General features: G+C 43.0%; 1 protein-coding gene across 4 annotated transcripts in view; it reads right to left on the bottom strand.

Annotated features, from left to right (window-relative positions):
* Positions 1–9443: 9443 nt before the first annotated feature.
* The window catches only part of Slc18a1 (solute carrier family 18 (vesicular monoamine), member 1), a 51531-nt gene continuing 42453 nt past the window's right edge, over positions 9444–18521 (bottom strand). For 2 of the 4 annotated variants that reach the window (XM_011242262.3, XM_006509534.4), the window contains 6 exons: positions 15661–15739; positions 14450–14501; positions 12714–12777; positions 12318–12437; positions 11977–12110; positions 9861–10641 (listed from right to left, as the gene is read on the bottom strand). In XM_011242262.3, the coding sequence (XP_011240564.1) occupies positions 10531–10641; positions 11977–12110; positions 12318–12437; positions 12714–12777; positions 14450–14501; positions 15661–15739 (560 nt within the window). In that variant the 3' untranslated portion in view covers positions 9861–10530. Of the gene's footprint in view, positions 10642–11976; positions 12111–12317; positions 12438–12713; positions 12778–14449; positions 14502–15660; positions 15740–18521 lie in introns of all 4 variants that reach the window. The other 2 variants (NM_153054.2, XM_017312522.2) reach the window with 2 other exon arrangements.

Below are 18521 nucleotides of genomic sequence, written 5' to 3' on the forward strand. Positions count from 1 at the left end.
TTATCTCCTAAAGGAATGTGCCAGAAACAATCTACCAATGTCTACCAAACATTACTCAAAAGCAGACAGCATTAACAAGGATAACTGGCTTAAAAGAGAAGGTGCTCAGACTTGGGAGCCAAGTTGGTCTGAGTTCAATAAGGCTCTGCTATTTGTTGTACGAGAAGTGACTATCTGAAATCAAGCTGATCATTTTACATCTGACTCAGTTTTTCATCTGCACAATGGTACCATCATGCCAAATCCAGCAGGATGAAGTGAGAGGCCCTTTAAGAGTACCACATATCATGAAGTTCTAACTGAAAAGGAATCTTAGTTGAGAAATGGATGAAAGTCAATATTTCTTTGAAAGTCAACACAATTAATTAATGGGGACAGAACGCAGAGGTTTGTAGGAGTGGGTGAGTCACCGGGAAGAAGTGTGAGGAGACTGTTGTCTTTGAAGGCTTACAAGTGTATGCTTTCTTTATCAGAAAAGTATATATATATATATATAAAACAAATTTATCAGTACTCACTCAAAACTTACACATGTTGGATGTGTTACACTCCAATTATTTAAAAAAAAATTGAAGAGGAGAGAAGCAAAGGAGAAAAGAGTATTTTCCCAAAAAACACTTGGGAAGCTGGGAAGCTGGGTGGGTGAGGAAATCTTAGCTCGGGAGACAAGACAATGATCTCAGCTCTCTAACCCTGCCCACCACACCCTTCTAAGTGTCCTTGTACCACTTGTGGGTTTTGGAGCCTAAGGAAGAGGGAGAGAGCCTCATGCAGAAACTAGGACAACTTTTCTGCTGGCACAGATATGAGCATGCAGAGTAAAAGCAGATGAGCTCATGAAAGGGAAAGTTGGTGGAGAGAAAAGAGAGCCCCTTAAGAAAACAGAGAGGCCGGGCGGTGGTGGCGCACGCCTTTAATCCCAGCACTCGGGAGGCAGAGGCAGGCGGATTTCTGAGTTCGAGGCTAGTCTGGTCTACAGAGTGAGTTCCAGGACAGCCAGGGCTATACAGAGAAACCCTGTCTCGAAAAACCAAAAAAAAAAAAAAAAAAAAAAAAAAAAAAAAAAAAAAAAAAAAAAGAAAAGAAAACAAAGAGATTCCTGAAAGCATTCTTGAGAAACAAAATCTGGAGAAACAATGAAATCAGATTCCATGCCTCCAGTTCAGCAGTGAGCAATAAGCATGCAGATTAGTATTATTACTTTAGAAAGTCATAATAAAACTATATCTGGAAGTTGAAGAGCAGAGAAGAGGCCAGCAAAGATATTCCGTATCTATCTACCATTAAAGAGAGACAGTAGATTATATAAAATTGTTGTCAAGAAAAAAACTGGGCAATTTCTACAATATAATAGCTTTTCTGTAATATAATAACAGTAGTAGATAAGAATGTGAACATAGAGGATAGGATCCATAAGCCAGAAATAGTGGCTCAAACACTTGAGAGATTTAAAAACAATTTGCTTATGTACATGTGTGTGCATCTTTGTATACTAGAGGTAGCATGGAGGTGTCCACGGGGGTCAGAAGCAGGTGCTTGATCCCTTGGAATTTAAGTTATAGGGAGTGGTGAGCTGCCCAGGGTAGGTACTGGGAGCTGAACTTGGATCCTTTGGGAGAGCAGCAAGCACTCTTTAAATGCTGACTGATTTCCAGCCCCAAACTGGTCAAGTTTACTATGTGCCTACTGGTAGAATGATGCCACAGTAACTAACTGCTCTTTGGTTGGATGCTAGGCCTGCTCCACAAGACAGATTTCATATATGTTATCCATACGTATTCACATGTGTTATTCATGCCTAGTATTGTCCACCCAGTCAAAAAGCCCATGACTGAAAAGGTCTCAGACCCCAACTGAGAACCTACTACTACTGTATTGTTAAATTGACTTAATCAAAGGAAACTTCTTTTTGTAGTAAGTAGAGGTGAACATGGAGACCCATGAGTTCACAAGATGCTAAGAATAATAGGCTGTTGAGTTCTCAGCCCTAAACTATGCATCTACATCACTTCCTTAAGGCTTAGAATCATCTTGGAAGAGGGGCAGAAAGAATGTAAGATCTGAAACAGAGAGAAGAGCTGTGACATGCCATCTTCTAAGCACAACATGAGCGTAGCAACCACGAACTCACAGCAGCTATATTTACTGGCACTAGGCCTACACAAGACTGCCCTAGCCAACAGTCAGCTATCTATGTGAGAGTGCCTCTTGGGGATCTATCATTTACTGTTAAATTACTGGCAACTAACAGATTCTAGAGGGGGAGGCACAATATCTAATTGCATACTGAAGGGTGAGCCCACCAGCATTCAAACCCATGTTCACTCAGTTAGAAACAAAACAAAACGAAACAAAACAAAACAAAAGACATGCACAAAACAATGAGATTTACAAGAAAGTGGGACTTGCAAGACTGGCAAGAGTGTGTGGAAGAAAGCGACCAGTGTGTATTATATAACATATATGAAGTTGTCAAGAAACGAAAATTATTATTAAAAATCTGTTATAGTTTTCATATATAAGATATTGCTTTAACTATATGAATATATATATACACACACACATATCTATATAGATACATATCTATCTATATCTATATATAAATATATATACACACACACACACACACATATATATGGTCATGTATTATTCAATAATTACAGTCTATCAATCCATTATGAAGAAAAAGTCATTTGCTATTTCCTGGTTGTGTGAACATAAACTCAGATAGCGCCTAGCCTGGTAGTACAGGTATGTTGTCCTAGCTTCACAGGATGGAGGCAGAAGGAACATATGTTCAAGGGGTGTGTGGGGTACGGAATAAACTCTAGACCAACCAGGGCAACTGAAACAAAACAAAATGTAAAAAACAAGGCCTGGAGGTACAGCTAAGTACAAGAACACTGCCTGGCTCACAAATCCCCTAGGTGTGATCCAACAGACACCTAAGCTACATGGCATAGAATTTCTTTGTTCCCAAGCCAATGCATTGTGTGTAGAGCTCATTTCTGTAACTGAGTACTAGAGGCAATTATAGAACAATTCAGGTAACTCCAAAGTGGCCAAGCACTTGACTATCTAAATATATCCAAATAAAGAAACTGTACAACAGCAGTATGTATGAAACTGCACTGGCACACCCATGCAGGACACTCACTTCCTTAATGGAGCCTGCAGGACCAGCAGCTGCTCTGGGAGTCAGGGACTGGGTGGGGGAGGGGATGTAGACTTCACCCATAAGCTGCTGCAGACTTGACAAGCACTGTGCACATGGGTTGTGCTACATTTATTTTTAATTATGTTTAATAATAAACAAATGTAGGTCACTCTAACATCTTTATTTTTAAAAGCTTCACATTTTCCTAGTTGTTTGTTTTTACTATTTTGTCAAATAATACTTGACTAAAACCCAAACGTACTATACAGCTGTACAAAAATATTTTTTCTAGATTACCACAGTCATGCATGACTGTGATCACAGTACTCAGAAGGCTGGGGCAGGAAGACTGCTGTGAGTTCAGGTAAGCCTAGGGTACTTAGAAAAATCACCCATAATATGCCTCAAACAAAAGTAAACCCACTAAAATATTTTGTCTTTACGCATTATATTAATTTGTTGCTACTTGTAAATGTAAATTTTTTATTTTTAAACTTTATAGAATTAAAAATGACACATATTGTAGTGGCTATTCCTGGTTGTCAACTTGACTATATTTGGAATGAACTACAATCCAGAATTGGAAGGCTCACCAGTGACCCTTATCTGGAGGTTTGGAGATCCTTATCTGGATCTTGGTATGGAGATCTTGAGCCATAGTGGCTATGGATTCCAGAAGATTGAATCTCCGAGTTTAAGGAACACACCTTTAATCTGGACTACACCTTTCATCTGGGATTAAAGGTGTGGTGGAACACACCTTTAATCTGGGCTACACCTTCTGCTGGAGACAATATAAGGACATTGGAAGAAGGGAGTCTAGCTCTTGTTCCTTCGCCTGCTTGCTGCGTGAGACTGAGTAACTGCTAGATCCTTGGACTTCCATTCACAGCTGCGACTGAACAATTGTTGGGAATTGGGCTGCCGACTGTAAGTCATCAATAAATTCCTTTACTATCTAGAGACTGTCCATAAGTTCTGTGACTCTAGAGAACCCTGACTAATACACATATATAACCAGACCTGTACAAGGTCAGGATCACTGTCTTCTACCTTTTTCTCTGGAAGTTCTTCTGAGGAAAATACTTGCACGGAGCTGTCACCACCCCCACAGTAACAACGCCTGAGTCCAGCTGAATTCATCCTAAAAGGACCTACCTGGAGCTGTTTTCAATATATTAAATAGGGGATTCAGATGGAGTTGAACTGTTTGAGTACCTGCCTAGAATGCACAAGACTAGGGGGTCCCATCCCCAATATAGAGTGTGATCGAACGTGCCCGTAATCCCAGCATTCATCTGGAGATGAAGGCAGGAGGGTCAGAAAGTCAAGATCATCTTCTATTATATAGAAGATTCAAAGCCAGCCTGGCTCCATGAGACCCTGTCTCAAATGTGTGTGTGTGTGTGTGTGTGTGTGTGTGTGTGTGTGTGTGTGTGTGTGTGTGATAAAAAAGTATATGTGGGGCTGGAGAGATAACTCAGTGTTTAAAAGCACGGGCTGCTCTTCCAGAGAACCTGAGTTCTATTTCCAGCAACAAGAAGACAGTTAACAATCTTCTGTAACCCCAGTTTCAGGGGACCTGGTGTTCTCTGACCTCCAAGGACACATGTGGTGCACAGACGTACATGCAGGCAAAACATTCATACACACAAAAAAAAATGAAACAAATAAATCTTTTAAAAAGTTCAATGTGGTAAATACATAAATGTGGGAAGCCACATGTGCCGTTGCTGAGTGGCACTGACTACTGCTGGCCACCACGCATAAGATTGGACAAACAACCAATGTGTACATATGCAGTAAAGTTTTTTGCAAAGACACTGCCTGGCCCAGGCATGATAATGAGGTTCTGTAAGGTACTGAGAGTATAACCAATCAGATGTGAGACATGCAAATGAGGTATGATAATGAGGTTCTGTAAGGTACTGAGAGTATAACCAATCAGATGTGAGACATGCAAATAAGGTATGATAATGAGGTTCTGTAAGGTACTGAGAGAGAGTAGCCAATCAGATGAGGAACATGCAAATAAGGCTTAGTGCATAACCAATCCGGGTGTGAGACACACCCCTCCTAGGCCTATAAAAGCAGCACCAGTTCTGGGCTCGAGGTCTTTTCGCCTCTACAATCAAGCTCTCCCAATAAACATGTGCAGAAGGATCCTGTTGCAGCGTCGTTCTTCCTGGCCAGTCGAGCGCGCGCAAGACATAAACCCACTAATGTGGTTGTTTACTGTCATTATTAGGTATCACACACATAACTGTGCTCAACTTTGATAAGACTGGCATAGCAGGTTTATATATAGAAGTATCTCCACAGAGAAGTGAGGGTAGTGTGTGATTGACACTAAGACAGATCAGTACCACTGGGAGATGGGAAGATCTGAGATTCATTATAATCTCATGGGACCACTATTATATGTTCAGCCCATCACTAAGATATCTTTATGCAGGAGATTATATGGTAACTCAAGCTAAAGGTTAAATCTGAACATTGATCTGAACATCTGAATCTTGATCATTCTCCTGCCTCTACTAACTCTGTGTTCTTCATTCTCTGGAACAGGAATAAAAGGAGGAGGAAAAGGAAGGGGAGGCAGAGGAACCAAAGGCGAAGGAGGGCAGGGAAGAGGAAAGCGAGGAGAGGAAGGAAGTGATAGAAAGGAGAGGAAAGTCACAATTGTGGTTCTGAGGTTGATGGTACAGGGCTTGCTGCCTCTCACTTTGCCGAAGGCTCTTCACTGAGGCCCCACCCCCGACTCTGAAATCTCTCCCGAAATATTACACAAGCAGAACGTTAGGTTTCAGACGCAGGACAGGTGGCTGAGGTGCCTAACTTTCCAGTCCAGCGCCTGGGCTTACCCTTCCCCAGAGGCTCTTCCCTATATTATCCAGACATTTTGGACTCTCTCTCTGTCTCTCACCTTCCCTTCCTCCCTTCCTCCCTGCCTCCCCCCGCCCCTCTGCATTTCTGTCTCCCTGCATGTGTCATCATTGGGGTGTGTGTGTGTGTGTGTGTGTGTGTGTGTGTGTGTGTGTGTGCATGCGTGCCCATTTCCCTGTCCCCATGGGGATTTCCCTGGCCCTGTTCCTTGGGACCAGTGAACCCAACCGAGAGGTACCTCCAAATAAACCTGCCTTTTCTACTCTCAGTTCAGCTTGAATCGGCTTATTTTGTCAGCACAGAAAAGCTGTCACAGGGGAGCCACAGAAAGCCATGCTTGCCCAAGCTGATGCTGAGGTGTGAAAGGACGTGTCCAGGTTGCATAGACGAGCAGGTCAGGTAAGACAGGAAGCTGTGTGAGTTAGTCAGCTTTCTTAGGTCCTTACTCACCTAATGGTGGACATTAGTAGAACAAGAAAAAGCCACTACTTGGCATCCCCTTAAAAGACACTCACCCTGTGACATGCTTCCTCCAATGAGGCCAAACTTTACAGTTTTTAGAATCTTCTAAAAATAGCACCATCAACTTGGGACCAGGCATTCCGTACAAAAGCCTTAAGGGGATATTTCATATTCAAACCTAACACTTTGTTTACTCCTACGGAAGTTACTCATGTCAACTCCTCTCTTAATCCTCTCCCAGCATAACTGGAGAGTTCTCTGGTTGAACTCTTCCCCCAATCTAGAGAGTGTTCCTCTAACACACAATGTCTTAATTTGGGTTTTATTGCTGTGAAGAGACACCATGACCAAGGCAACTTTTATAAAGACAAACGTTTAATTGGGGCTGGGTGACAGCTTCAGAAGTTTAGCCCATTATCATCACGGTGGGAAACATGGCATCATGCAGGCAGACTTGGTGCTGGAGGAGTTAAGAGTTCCATATCTTGATTTGAAAGCAGCCAAAAAGAAAGTATCTTCTGCAGGCAGTCAGGAGGAGACTCTGGATCATGCTGCTTTATTGAGCACAGGACCTCAAATCCCACTTCACAGCCACACACTTCCTCCAACAAGGCCACACCTACTCCAACAAGGCTATATCTCCTAATAGTGCCTCTTCCCATGGGCTGAGCATATTCAAACCACCACACACAAGGTTGTAGGGTGAACTCAGGAGGCCTAGGTTGTATAATCTACATGGGTCCTGGTGATGATCCACGAAGCTCTGCCTACACAGGTATAACTAATGAATACTAAATACCCCTAAAATTTCCTGCTGCATGCCATCTGTGGCCATGGTCACACTGCCCTTTCTTCATGTCAACTTAAGAGGACCTACACATGAGAGTGACAGAGTGCAGTCTTTCTCTAATAGTCACTTCTTCAGCTCAGGCCTTATCATAGATGAATGTATCCTATAAGATGACACACAGGGGACCGGGCGTGGTGGTGCACACTTTTAATCCCAGCACTTGGGAGGCAGAGGCAGGCGAATTTCTGAGTTCAAGACTAGCCTGGTCTACAGAGTGAGTTCCAGGACAGCCAGGACTACACAGAGAAGCCCTGTCTCAAAACAAAACAAAAAATAAAAAATAATAATAATAAAAAGATGACACACAGGGAGAAAGTATTCTTCAAGTCACCCTAGTCTCAGCTCACTGATGTGATCAGACTGCTCTACATGCTGAGGCTCTGAGGCCACCATAACAAGAACTTTTAGAAGGTGTAAGCCATGTTAATCCTAGCTTCTTAGACTTGGGCTCCTCCCCCATATTAATTTTCCTGTCTCTTCCATACCACTTTCACTCTATCATCCCACATGTTGTGTTTTGAATAGGAGTAGCCTCCATACTCCTGTGTGTAAATGTTTGGCCCATAGGGTGTGGCACTATTAGGAGGTGTGGCCTCGTTGGAGTGGGTGTGGCCTTGTTGGAGGAACTGTGTCACAGTCTACTGCTTCCCGTGGATTAAGAACTCTCAGCTCTGTCTTCCAGCACCCTGTCTGCCTGGATGCTACTATGCTTCCTGTCATGATGACAATGGACTGAACCTCTGAAACTGTAAGCCAGCCCCAATTAAATATTGTCCTTATAAGAGTTGCCATGGTCATGCAGTCTCTTCACAGCAAAAAAAGCCTAACTAAGAGTATTTCTCCCACTCCTCCTATACTGTCTGCCTCTCAATGAGATGTGAAAGCACCACACTTTAGTATTGGGCAATGGAAGCCTTGCGGTTTGTCTCCACTCTGAGAATGTCCAACTCTCTTCTGGCCCTTTGAAGTTCTCCTGCCTTCTTGGTTTGACTGTCATTGGGAGTTCTTTGTGTTGCCTCCTTTCATGAGAAGAAAACCTATATCTCAGATCATGTGCTACTTGGAACAACTGATGCTTTTACAGAGAAATCCTTGAGTTTCATTTTCACTGGATTTGACATGGTCATTTTTTGAAGATCATCATAAGCTACCAATATTTGATTCGTACCATACAGTCTTTTCATGTTGCTTACAGGGTCAGTAATAAAGACTAAGTTTGTCCTTGATAACGTCTAGTAAATTCTCCTTTTGTTTTGAAACACACTTTAACAGTTTCTGTAACAAGTTCAACTTGTTTTAAATTTTGTTTTACTGTTTCTTTTTATTTACGTATGTATTTGTTTATTTATTTTATGTAAGCCCACTGTTGCTGTCTTCAGACACACCAGAAGAGGACATTAGATCTCATTACAGATGGTTGTGAGTCACCATGTGGTTACTGGGAATTAAGCTCAGAACCTCTGGAAGAGCAGTCAGTGCTTTTAACCACTGAGCCATCTCTCCAGCCTCCTGAAAGCTTAACTTTTATTATAAATCCCACCCACATGGATGTGGTCCCTCCCTTCTGCTTTTAAACTCTTGTGGCCTACATTCAGTCTCTCCCTCCCTCCTCTTTATTTCAGCCCCCCCCCCACACACACACACACATACACAAGCTTTTCTTAGGAGCTATGGCTTAGACATTCAGGTAAATCCTTTGCTAATTTTACCTTGAGGCTCCTTTAAGACATGAAAAACATGTCATATGCACTAAATGATACAAGTTTATCTGGTTCTACAAATCAAAAAGTCTACATTAGAACGAAACTCCCCAAAACCTATCCACCAATCAGATATTCTCTGTCCAAGTGACACAGATTCATTAAGTCAGCCAAAATGTGTTCTATTGAATCAGAGTTTGTCCTGAAGCTATCCAACTCCCAGGGAAGAACACAGTAATCCAGGAGTCACTCCAGAAAAAGAATGCACACCCCTTTCTGAAATCAGGATACCTCCACAGCATTCTTTCTCCACCTCCATCTCTCCTGCTATCCCCCAACCAGACCTGAGCATCCATGACTCCCTGGACATGAACAGCATATACTATCTTGAGTTGTTCATAAATTTTATTGTTTGCTGAGAAAAATGAGAAGCTACTTAGAATGAATGCCATATTTCCCAAATTGGAGACTCTATCATCCAATAACCATTTCAAAAATGTAGCCAAATGTCACATGATGTACAACACCCACTGTATTTTCCCACACTCTCTCTCCTGCTACAAAACCATCTGGTTCTTCATGTCTGAATTGGCTAATTGACTTACTCATTGACACGTGTGAACAATGAACGCCTTGTTCTGCTTCTTCTACTAGGAAATACACGTTTGGGGGAAATTTCAAGTTTCTTTTTGCTTCATGCAGGGAACCCTTGAGTCTAATGCAATGTTGTTTATTTGGGGTTTCTGTTGTTGTTTCATTGGCTTGTTTGTTTGTTTGTTTGTTTGTTTTTCTGTACTTCAACCACTTTTATTTATAAGAGTTTAAGAGGTTGGGGAAAGCTAGAAACATACATGAGAAATCATCAGAGCAGACATAACACAGACCTAGGAAAAGTGCTTATTTCCCTTTGATTGGATGATGAGGAAAGCCAGAAGGCTTCATTTGATGAAGTTAAAGTAATTTTAGCACATAAAATAAGAAAGAAAAAAAAAAACAACAACCTACATATGGAAGCTCACCTGGAAAAAATAAGGGGAAAATATATCACAGGAGACAGGTCAAATTTTAAGACATATTGGTAATATGTTAGACAAAATCAGAGAAGAAAGGAAGGCTTGCCATTTGTAGCCCTGGTTTCACAGGCACGTTGTTCAGCACTGCCTGCAGGAAGTGAGTCACCCCTTGCAGAACTTGTCTCAACTCAGCTTTAATCAGCTTCGCTTTGGCCTGGCAGGAAGTAGCACTGTCCTCCCACAAAAAATGGGCCACTGGTGGTGTCAAAGCACATTGGGAGAGTGGTGGGTTGTACTTACAGGTGAGTAAGAACAAGCTATCAATAAGAAGGAAGGAAGGGAGTTGCCCAGAGGAGAGGAAAGTGAGACCCATTGAATCTGTGATGATCTGGTCCCCTGGGACACTGAGATTCACGCCTCATGGGGTCACCTGGAATGAGGCCCAGATATCACCCTCTACAGCTACTCCTCACTGCCAGGATCATCGCTGTTCTCTCCCAGTGGAAACTCCTTCGTGGGCCTCTGGATTGTGTACATCTGGGTCTCTGTGGGGCATTCCTGGTTCAGAATTGCCTAGAGCAAGAGGTAAATATAGAGATTACTGCACATCATAGGCCATCCTGTTTCTTGTCCATGCTAGCATATCCAAGCTTAGTGTTACTTAGAACAACTCACGATGGAAGTATAGCACCCTCTTTCTGCCTCATGTGTAGGCTCAGGCCTTCCAAGGTACCTGGGCATATCAAGCCTAGCCAGGGCAAACATCTGGTATGCTTGTGCTTGAACCCTAGCATCAGTAGGTGTAAGGCACAGCAAAAAAAAAAAAAGTGGCTGAAATAGACACTCTTCCCATAGACCTTCCTGCCTACTTCCATTCCTGTGAGCAGCTTTTCCATCCATCCTGAATCCATGAGGCACCTAGGGATGCTGGGGTGTTCATGCCACAAGAAGAGCAAAGTATATTAATTAATTAAGTCATACACATAAAGTGTGCAGAATCTTTTACCTGGCAACTAATTTTGAACTTTAAAGTCAAGGCCTCAGCTGAGAGATGGATCAATAGGAATGAGGACTTACCCTGCAAGCCTAAGGACTGATCCTGAGCCCCCAACACCCATATAAAAGAGTGTTTTGTTCATGGTCACATGCCTGTAATCCTAGTACTGGTGGGTAGAGATGGGCAGGGCTTGGGAGCTCACTGGCCAGGCAGCCCAGACTACGGGGAGCTTCTAGTACACAATGGAACAAGGCAGAGAAAAATTTAAAAAGCCAACATTCTCTGCACTGACTTGTACGCACCATACACAAAACGAATGAAGATAGTCTCATTTTTCATTTCTTTTTCTTTTTTGTTTAGTTTAGTTTTGGTTTGTTTTTATGAGTAGGTTCTATTCACGGCAGGCTGACCTTTAATTCAATATGTAGCTGAGGATTTCACTGAACATCTTCTTCTTCTTTTTTTTTTTTTTTTTTTTTTTTTTTGGTTTTTCGAGACAGGGTTTCTCTGTGTAGCCCTGGCTGTCCTGGAACTCACTTTGTAGACCAGGCTGGCCTTGAACTCAGAAATCCGCCTGCCTCTGCCTCCCAAGTGCTGGGATTAAAGGCGTGTGCCACCACCGCCCAGATACATTGAACTTCTATACTACCCCGTGTCTCAAATGCTGGGATTTCTGAAGTGTCTCACCACTCCTGCTCCTCGTTTCCCTTCTTTACTTAAGATCCTGATGATAGGGGACTTGGTTGTTTAGAGAAAGAAAGGTAGAAGACAAGGGTAAGTGTGTTAGGAAGAACAGTAAAGCTACAAAGCAGAGAAATGAGCGGCAGAGAGGAAATGAGCTCAAGGTGAAGGGTCAGGAGACCCACATGGAGGAACAGACATGTATTCTAGTTACTACACAGGTGCCTTACAAGCTCCTCCTCCTTAGCTGGTGGGTTCTGCAGGAAGCAGCAGAGAGGGGCATAGATGATGTTGATAGTTCCAATGATGACCATGAGCCAAGGGAAGCCGATGACCGGTACAATAACACCCCCGGTAGATGGGCCTGTGGAAAAATAAATCAAATTCCAAGTGTCACCTGTAAAACACTATCCTAGGGACAGTGGGTAACCACAGAGGCTGGGGCAGATTCCACTATCTCCAGATCCCTAAGAGAATGAAGCCTCTGGTCCCACAATCAGGTAAACTACAGTGGAGAGGGGAGACTGCATCACTCAGGCCTGGGAGCTCTCATCTAACCCAACCAACATACCAATAGCAAAGCCCACACAAAAAGCCACATCAGCGATGGCATAGACACTCCCATACACAGAGGTATGGCGTAAGTCCACCAGGTATCCCATGATGGGCATCAGAGAGGAATCCACCATGCCTGTGGTCAAAACAAACAGGATGCTGTTAGTCAGCTTACCCATAGCATCTCCCTCCACTCTGCCCCCATCTAGTCTACTCTCTGGGCCTGCTGTCTCCACACTCAGCACCAAGAGAGGACCAGGTAGGAACCATGAGCCCACTCTGCAGATCTGCCAGCTTCTCTCCCATCCCTGCCTTTCCACCTGCTTCTTCTGATGGGAAAATGGGGAGGGAAGGAACCTGACTCAAAGGACATTTTCACCGGTGTCTGTTTTACTTTGAGAGCACTACTTACCTATGGCAAAGCCAAGGCCTGCATTGGGTCCAATAAGACCAAAAATATTGTGAGCCAGAGGTACCTGGAATGAGAAGGAAGAAGAGTTCTTCAGAATGCCACTTGGCTGGAAAGGGCAGGGTGCAGAGTCTTCACATGACATGCATTAGTGACATCTTCCCCCTTGCATTACTTCTGACTTCTCATACCTTTTTCTGAAGAATAATCTTTCTCTCCACTTCAGTCAAATGAAAACTGGGCTGGTTCTACCCAAAGTTATGCAGCCAATAGGTAGCAAGATCAAGTTCTAATCTCAGACTCTACTGCATTATATCATAGCAAGGGTCCTTTCCTATTCATGAACTATTGTTCACCTAATACTCGCTACCAAACACTCTGCTGTGTCCATTCACCAGTATATGCTGCCATCACTGACACTACCAAGCTTGCTTGTTATTTATTTTACAGTGCTGAGGATTGAACACAGGTCCTTGTGAGACTAGGGCTACACACACACACACACACACACACACACACACACACACACACACACACACACACACTTTCTTTTATTTCTGTTTGAGATGTTGTCTCACTGAGTTGCCCAAACTAAACTTGAACTCACTCTAGCCCAGGTAGCCCTGAATCCCTGATCCTCCTATCTTAGTCTCCTGGGCTAGCTGGAATTAAAGACATGCACTGACAAATTTAGTCCCAAAGGTTTTATTTGAAACTCAAACTTGGTAGCCATTTTAGCAAAAAGACAAAAAAATAAACCCAACATTTAACAGCTCAACAACTGGAGAGACTAATAGCATCGTTTGGGTGCCACAAGAGCAAGCAATGGCATGCATTCACCCATGACTGAAAGCCTGGCCTTCCCTTTCAGCAGCATCCCTAGCCTTTCCTTGGTACCTTTTACCCAATGCCACTAACCCATCACACAGCCATTGAAAGGTTTAGCATGCCATTTAGCACTGGCAGCTCATTATACTTTACGGAGCAATACCTCAAGTGGTGCTCACATTTATAAGTGGCAGGGCTGACTTACTGAGGGCTTTTCATGTGCCCTCTCCATTCTTCAGTCTATGTAGATTACCTCAAACACCCTGTGAGATCCGAGCCAAGTCCTCATGAGAGAATACTGAGCAGAGAAGTGGTGTGAGTAGCTCAGGGCCACACAAATGGCAAGTGGTAAAGCTGGAATAGAGTTTTGAGCTCATGCCCATCACCAGGGGCTTTAGCTCCACCTGGGTACAGTGCTCAGAGTCTTACACCACTGTTTCCATTTCCCTTTAGCCAGGAGCCAAATGGACTGGTGGTCTCTACCAAGGACAGGTGACAATAATGGCCCTGAAAGTACAAAGGACTCTTCAAGATAGAAATCCCTGCTTTCTTTCTTCTACTAAATTTTCTGCTTCTAGAGACTGAGCCATAAATGACACATGCCCTGGTGGCTTGTGGGGATTGTCACAGTGGATTTATAAAATACCATTGGCTGGCAAGCTCCAGAAGTGGATCTTCAATTCACATGTTTATGCCCAGCCTCACATCTCTAGCTCCTCCCACCCACTGCCCTAGTCCTCTCCTTTTACACCTCCTTTGGATGGCATGCCACTTCCATTGACAGCATCTCCTTAGGCACCAATTTCTGATCATGTAGGTAGAAAGTTCTACTACGTTAGCCTACTGCTCATTTGAAGGAAAATGATAAATTGTCTAGTGTCCTTCCTTTATCAACTGGGTCTTATACTTACACAGAGCAAGCTGATACCTACAGCTACCATTCCAACAAGGGAGCACAGCCACCTGGAAGAAAAGAGCCATGGTCACACACTGTCTACAGAGAGACCTGTCACAAGGTAATACCTGTTACAAGGTAATACCTGTTACCTTGGCCAGTGCTAAATACCCTAATTCAAGTAACCCCTTAGATTTCAAGAAATTGCATCTCTGCAGGACTAGATTGAATTCCTTTCTGTCTGGGTCTTTTTCTTGACCTCCTCTCACAGCTCTTCTCATGCAGTGTTGGGAGTGCTACGCTGAGACATGTGCTTGTATCCCTTAGAACTGAAGGCTGCTGCTTCCAAAGGCACTTGGTTCTTGGAATATGCTCTGGAATTTGATTATTGGTTTTTGCCAGTTCAGGTTGCTTCCTTCTTGTAGCTTTTATTTATTATTATTAATGTGTGTGTGAGAGAGAGAGAGTATTGGGGGAATTTATGTGTGAGGAAGTATACCACAGAATGCATGTGGAGGTCAGAGGACAACTTTGTATAGTCAGTTCTCTCCTTCCACCTCTAAGTGGGTTCTGGAGATTGCTCTCCAGTCACTGGGCTTTTGTGGCAAGTGCCTCTATTCACTGATCCATCTCTTCAGCCCAGTTCAAACTCTACCTACTCATAACATTTGTGGTCTTACAAAACCTTCTCAAAAATCACATGAACATATACAACTCCTCCTCATCTCTATCTCCTATAGCAGCGCTTTTTAATGTATTTTTTTAAGCTTTGTACTGAGTTGAAGATAAAATTAGAACCAAAGCCATGTCATCATCATTGTAGTAGGGGAAGAGAATCTAGATTCATACTTCTTGCCTCCCTGAGCTCAAATCCCTTGTGCATTTCTGATGTTCCTGACTAGAATTCCCTAGGGTTTCATGGAATAGAGTTTGGCAATGGTTGCTCCAAAGTACATACTATTTTGTTTTGTTTTGTTTTACAGCTGTTAGCTAGTTGGAGGGACATTACCTCTTTAACTGGAAAGGAAGGCCTATCTCTATGTAACCATTGTCTCTTCCAATGTGGCTAGTTAAGGAATAACTATAGTGCCCTTACCACCTACCCACTGGCCTCCTGCATGGCAATTTTTACCTCTGTGTCCTAAACTATCCCAAGTATAAGGACAAGCTCAAAGATCACTATTAAGTGATAGTTCAGTCATTCTTCCAGTTTCCCAGGCTACGTACCGACCCATCTTGTTGGCCAACACACCAAAAAGGTTCGTGCCAATGAGGTAGGCCACACTGGCAGGTAAAAAAGCCAGACCTGTGGAAGGACACAGAAGCTCACCTTAGGAGGTGCTTGACTTAATCTAATTCATTTCCTACAGTTCAGCAAAGTACTCCTGATAGCCCTAGGTCTCCAAACCACTTTGTTGTATGTTTTAGAGATCTTTGTGTGACTCACAAGCAGAGGTGTTAGGACCCCACATCCCTACTTTCCTCAGTAACAAGGCTTTCTTTAGCCTCAATATACTTAATATGCTCTCAGCTCCCACTTGAACTTTCAGTGAAGGGACTCACTAAGCCACTGGCATGTAAAAGATTCACTTGGTTATCAGCATAAGAGTATGGGCTTCCTGGGAAGTCAAATACTAACTTTCTTATTATGACCTGTCTTCTTGTTGCTTTGCCCATGGTCCTGGGTAAGCCTTTCTGAGCCTTGATTCCCACATGTGGACAGTGCAAAGCTGCTACTATATCTTTCTGGGGAACAGTGGGGAACAAGTTGGACAGAGATTGTGAAAGCTTTTCATTAACTTCTGTCATGGCCACATCTTTGTGACAACAGACTGAAATGATCTGGAACATGGATGTTGGATCATACAGTTTGGGTTCAGTATATGCTTGGCCACTTGTGAACTATGAGACCTTAGACATTTTACTTATTATTTCTGAGTTCTTCCTTTCTCACCGTCCCATCTCCCTAGGTTTGATTGCCAGCATCTACATGTCTGTAAGTCCAGTTTCCTGGTCACCAGGTGTGCATATGGTGCAAAACACCCATACACATGAAATGCAAAGTAAAATATTTTGAAAGGTAAACATAGAAGCAAATATAGTGCAAGTCTATAATCCTAATACTAGGGAGGCTATGGGAACCACAAGGAAATGTAGTCTTCTCTATCAAAGCACTAAACAAGATAACAAAGCACTATTTTAATAGAAATTTGTAAGAAAGAAACATAAAAAATGCAAAAATTGTCATTGTTCCCTAAAAATTAAAACATTTGCACAGGTGTTTTATGTTGCTCATCAATTATGCCAGTGTCCACTAAGCAATCAGGTAAGAATTCAAAGCCAAATTCTAAGCACTCAGAGTGAGGCACAGGATGCCTATTGGAGGTGCTTGCTTGCTTAAGCACAGTTAGCAGATAGGCATCCTCTGCCTTTTTGTGTTGCAGACGTACTTTGGATCTTGTGGCCATGCTCTTGAGAGCTTTTCTACTAGGCTGAGTGCAAGGGATTGTAAATTCAAGGCCTACCTACCAAGACACTATCTTAAAATAATACAAGCACAAGCAAATAAACACAAAAGGTGATTATAACTCCAAAGGAACTCACATTCAAGGAGAAGTAGATAATAAAAATAAATGCTAAAGGATAAGTGAAGAAAATAATCTTGAAAATTGTGACAGAAATTTCACATAGCCAAATGTCAGAGTGACTGGAAGGCTGCTGTACATTTGGGGACCCAAGGAGAGGTTGAGAGGGTAGTGCTTAAGCTGAGACCTTGTTTACCATAAAAAAGAGAGCAGAGAGAAACATGCAAAGCACCTAACACAAGCTGAAAGGCTTAATGAAGAAACCACTTAGCCTGATACAGGAGCAGGAAGGATGTCTGAGTGGCTGAAACATGTGAGCAGAGAAGACATGAGAAGCTATGGAGATGAATGACACAGCCTAATTGTGTTTTCTAAAGTCTCTTAGAAGAATGGCTTCACTGTTGCAAGCCCAGGAGAAAAGTCAGTCTCCTCTTGGAAGCCATTACCAAAAGGGGTGAACAAACTTAGAGGTAATTTTAAGGTGGAGTTGCAGAACTTTTGCAAATGCTGTGTGGGGACACCATGGGAGAGAGGACAGAGAAATAATGAGAACTAAAGCTTTTTATTTCAATCAACTGGATGGTGAAGATGGGAAAGATCAGTGGGAAGGAAAAGTCAGGGGGTCCACAAAGGGCTTGAAACAACCACGTGCAGAGGTCAGACAGGCAGATAGATACACAAGGGCAAGAGTTCTAAGGAGAGTTCACAAACACAGAGTTTTTAAGACCATGGAAATGGGGATTGAAGAGATAGCTCAGGAGCTGAGAGAACTTACTGCTCTTGCAAAGCATCTACATTCTGTTTCTAACAGCCACACTGAGTGGCTCACAACCGTCTACAGCTCTAGCTCCAGAGGGATCCGACCTCCGGCCTCTGCAAGTACCTGTATTCACATGCACATAACCCTGCCACAAATGAAAATGGTTGGGCTGTGACCCCCATGCCCAAAGATTCATGTGCTTGGGGCTTGGTCCCCAGCATGATGCTGTGGGTCTAGAAGAGACCTTTAAAAGAAAGACCTATGATGCAGATGTAGCTCAGTTAGTAGAGTGACTGCCTAGCATGCACAAGATGCCCTGGGTTTTTCCCCCCAGCATCATATAATCTGGGCGTGGCCATACATATCTGTAATCCCAGCATTCTGGAGGTAGAGGAAGAAGTTCTTCCTCAACCTCTATTACATGTGAGTTTGAAGCTAGCCTGGGCTACATGAGACTTTGCTGGAGGTTGAGGCAGGTCTTTTGATCTTTGGAGGGGTTTGCCTGGGGACATACTTAGGTGGCTCCCACTGGCCCCAAGAACTGTTCTGAGAGTGAGGTGCTTTGAGGATGGAGTTGGACCCTGAATTGTACATGCTACAACCATCCAACTTAGTTCCTTAGGAACAACCCTATGTTATTTGGACCAATCACCTCCCAAAGTTGGCCCACCTTAGGTACTTTGTTATAAGAGTAAAACCAACTAATATAGGGAGATGATGGTTGTGAGTCACCATGAATATAC

Source organism: Mus musculus, chromosome 8 (assembly GCF_000001635.26).
Source record: "Mus musculus strain C57BL/6J chromosome 8, GRCm38.p6 C57BL/6J".
NCBI classification, from domain to species: Eukaryota; Metazoa; Chordata; class Mammalia; order Rodentia; family Muridae; genus Mus; species Mus musculus.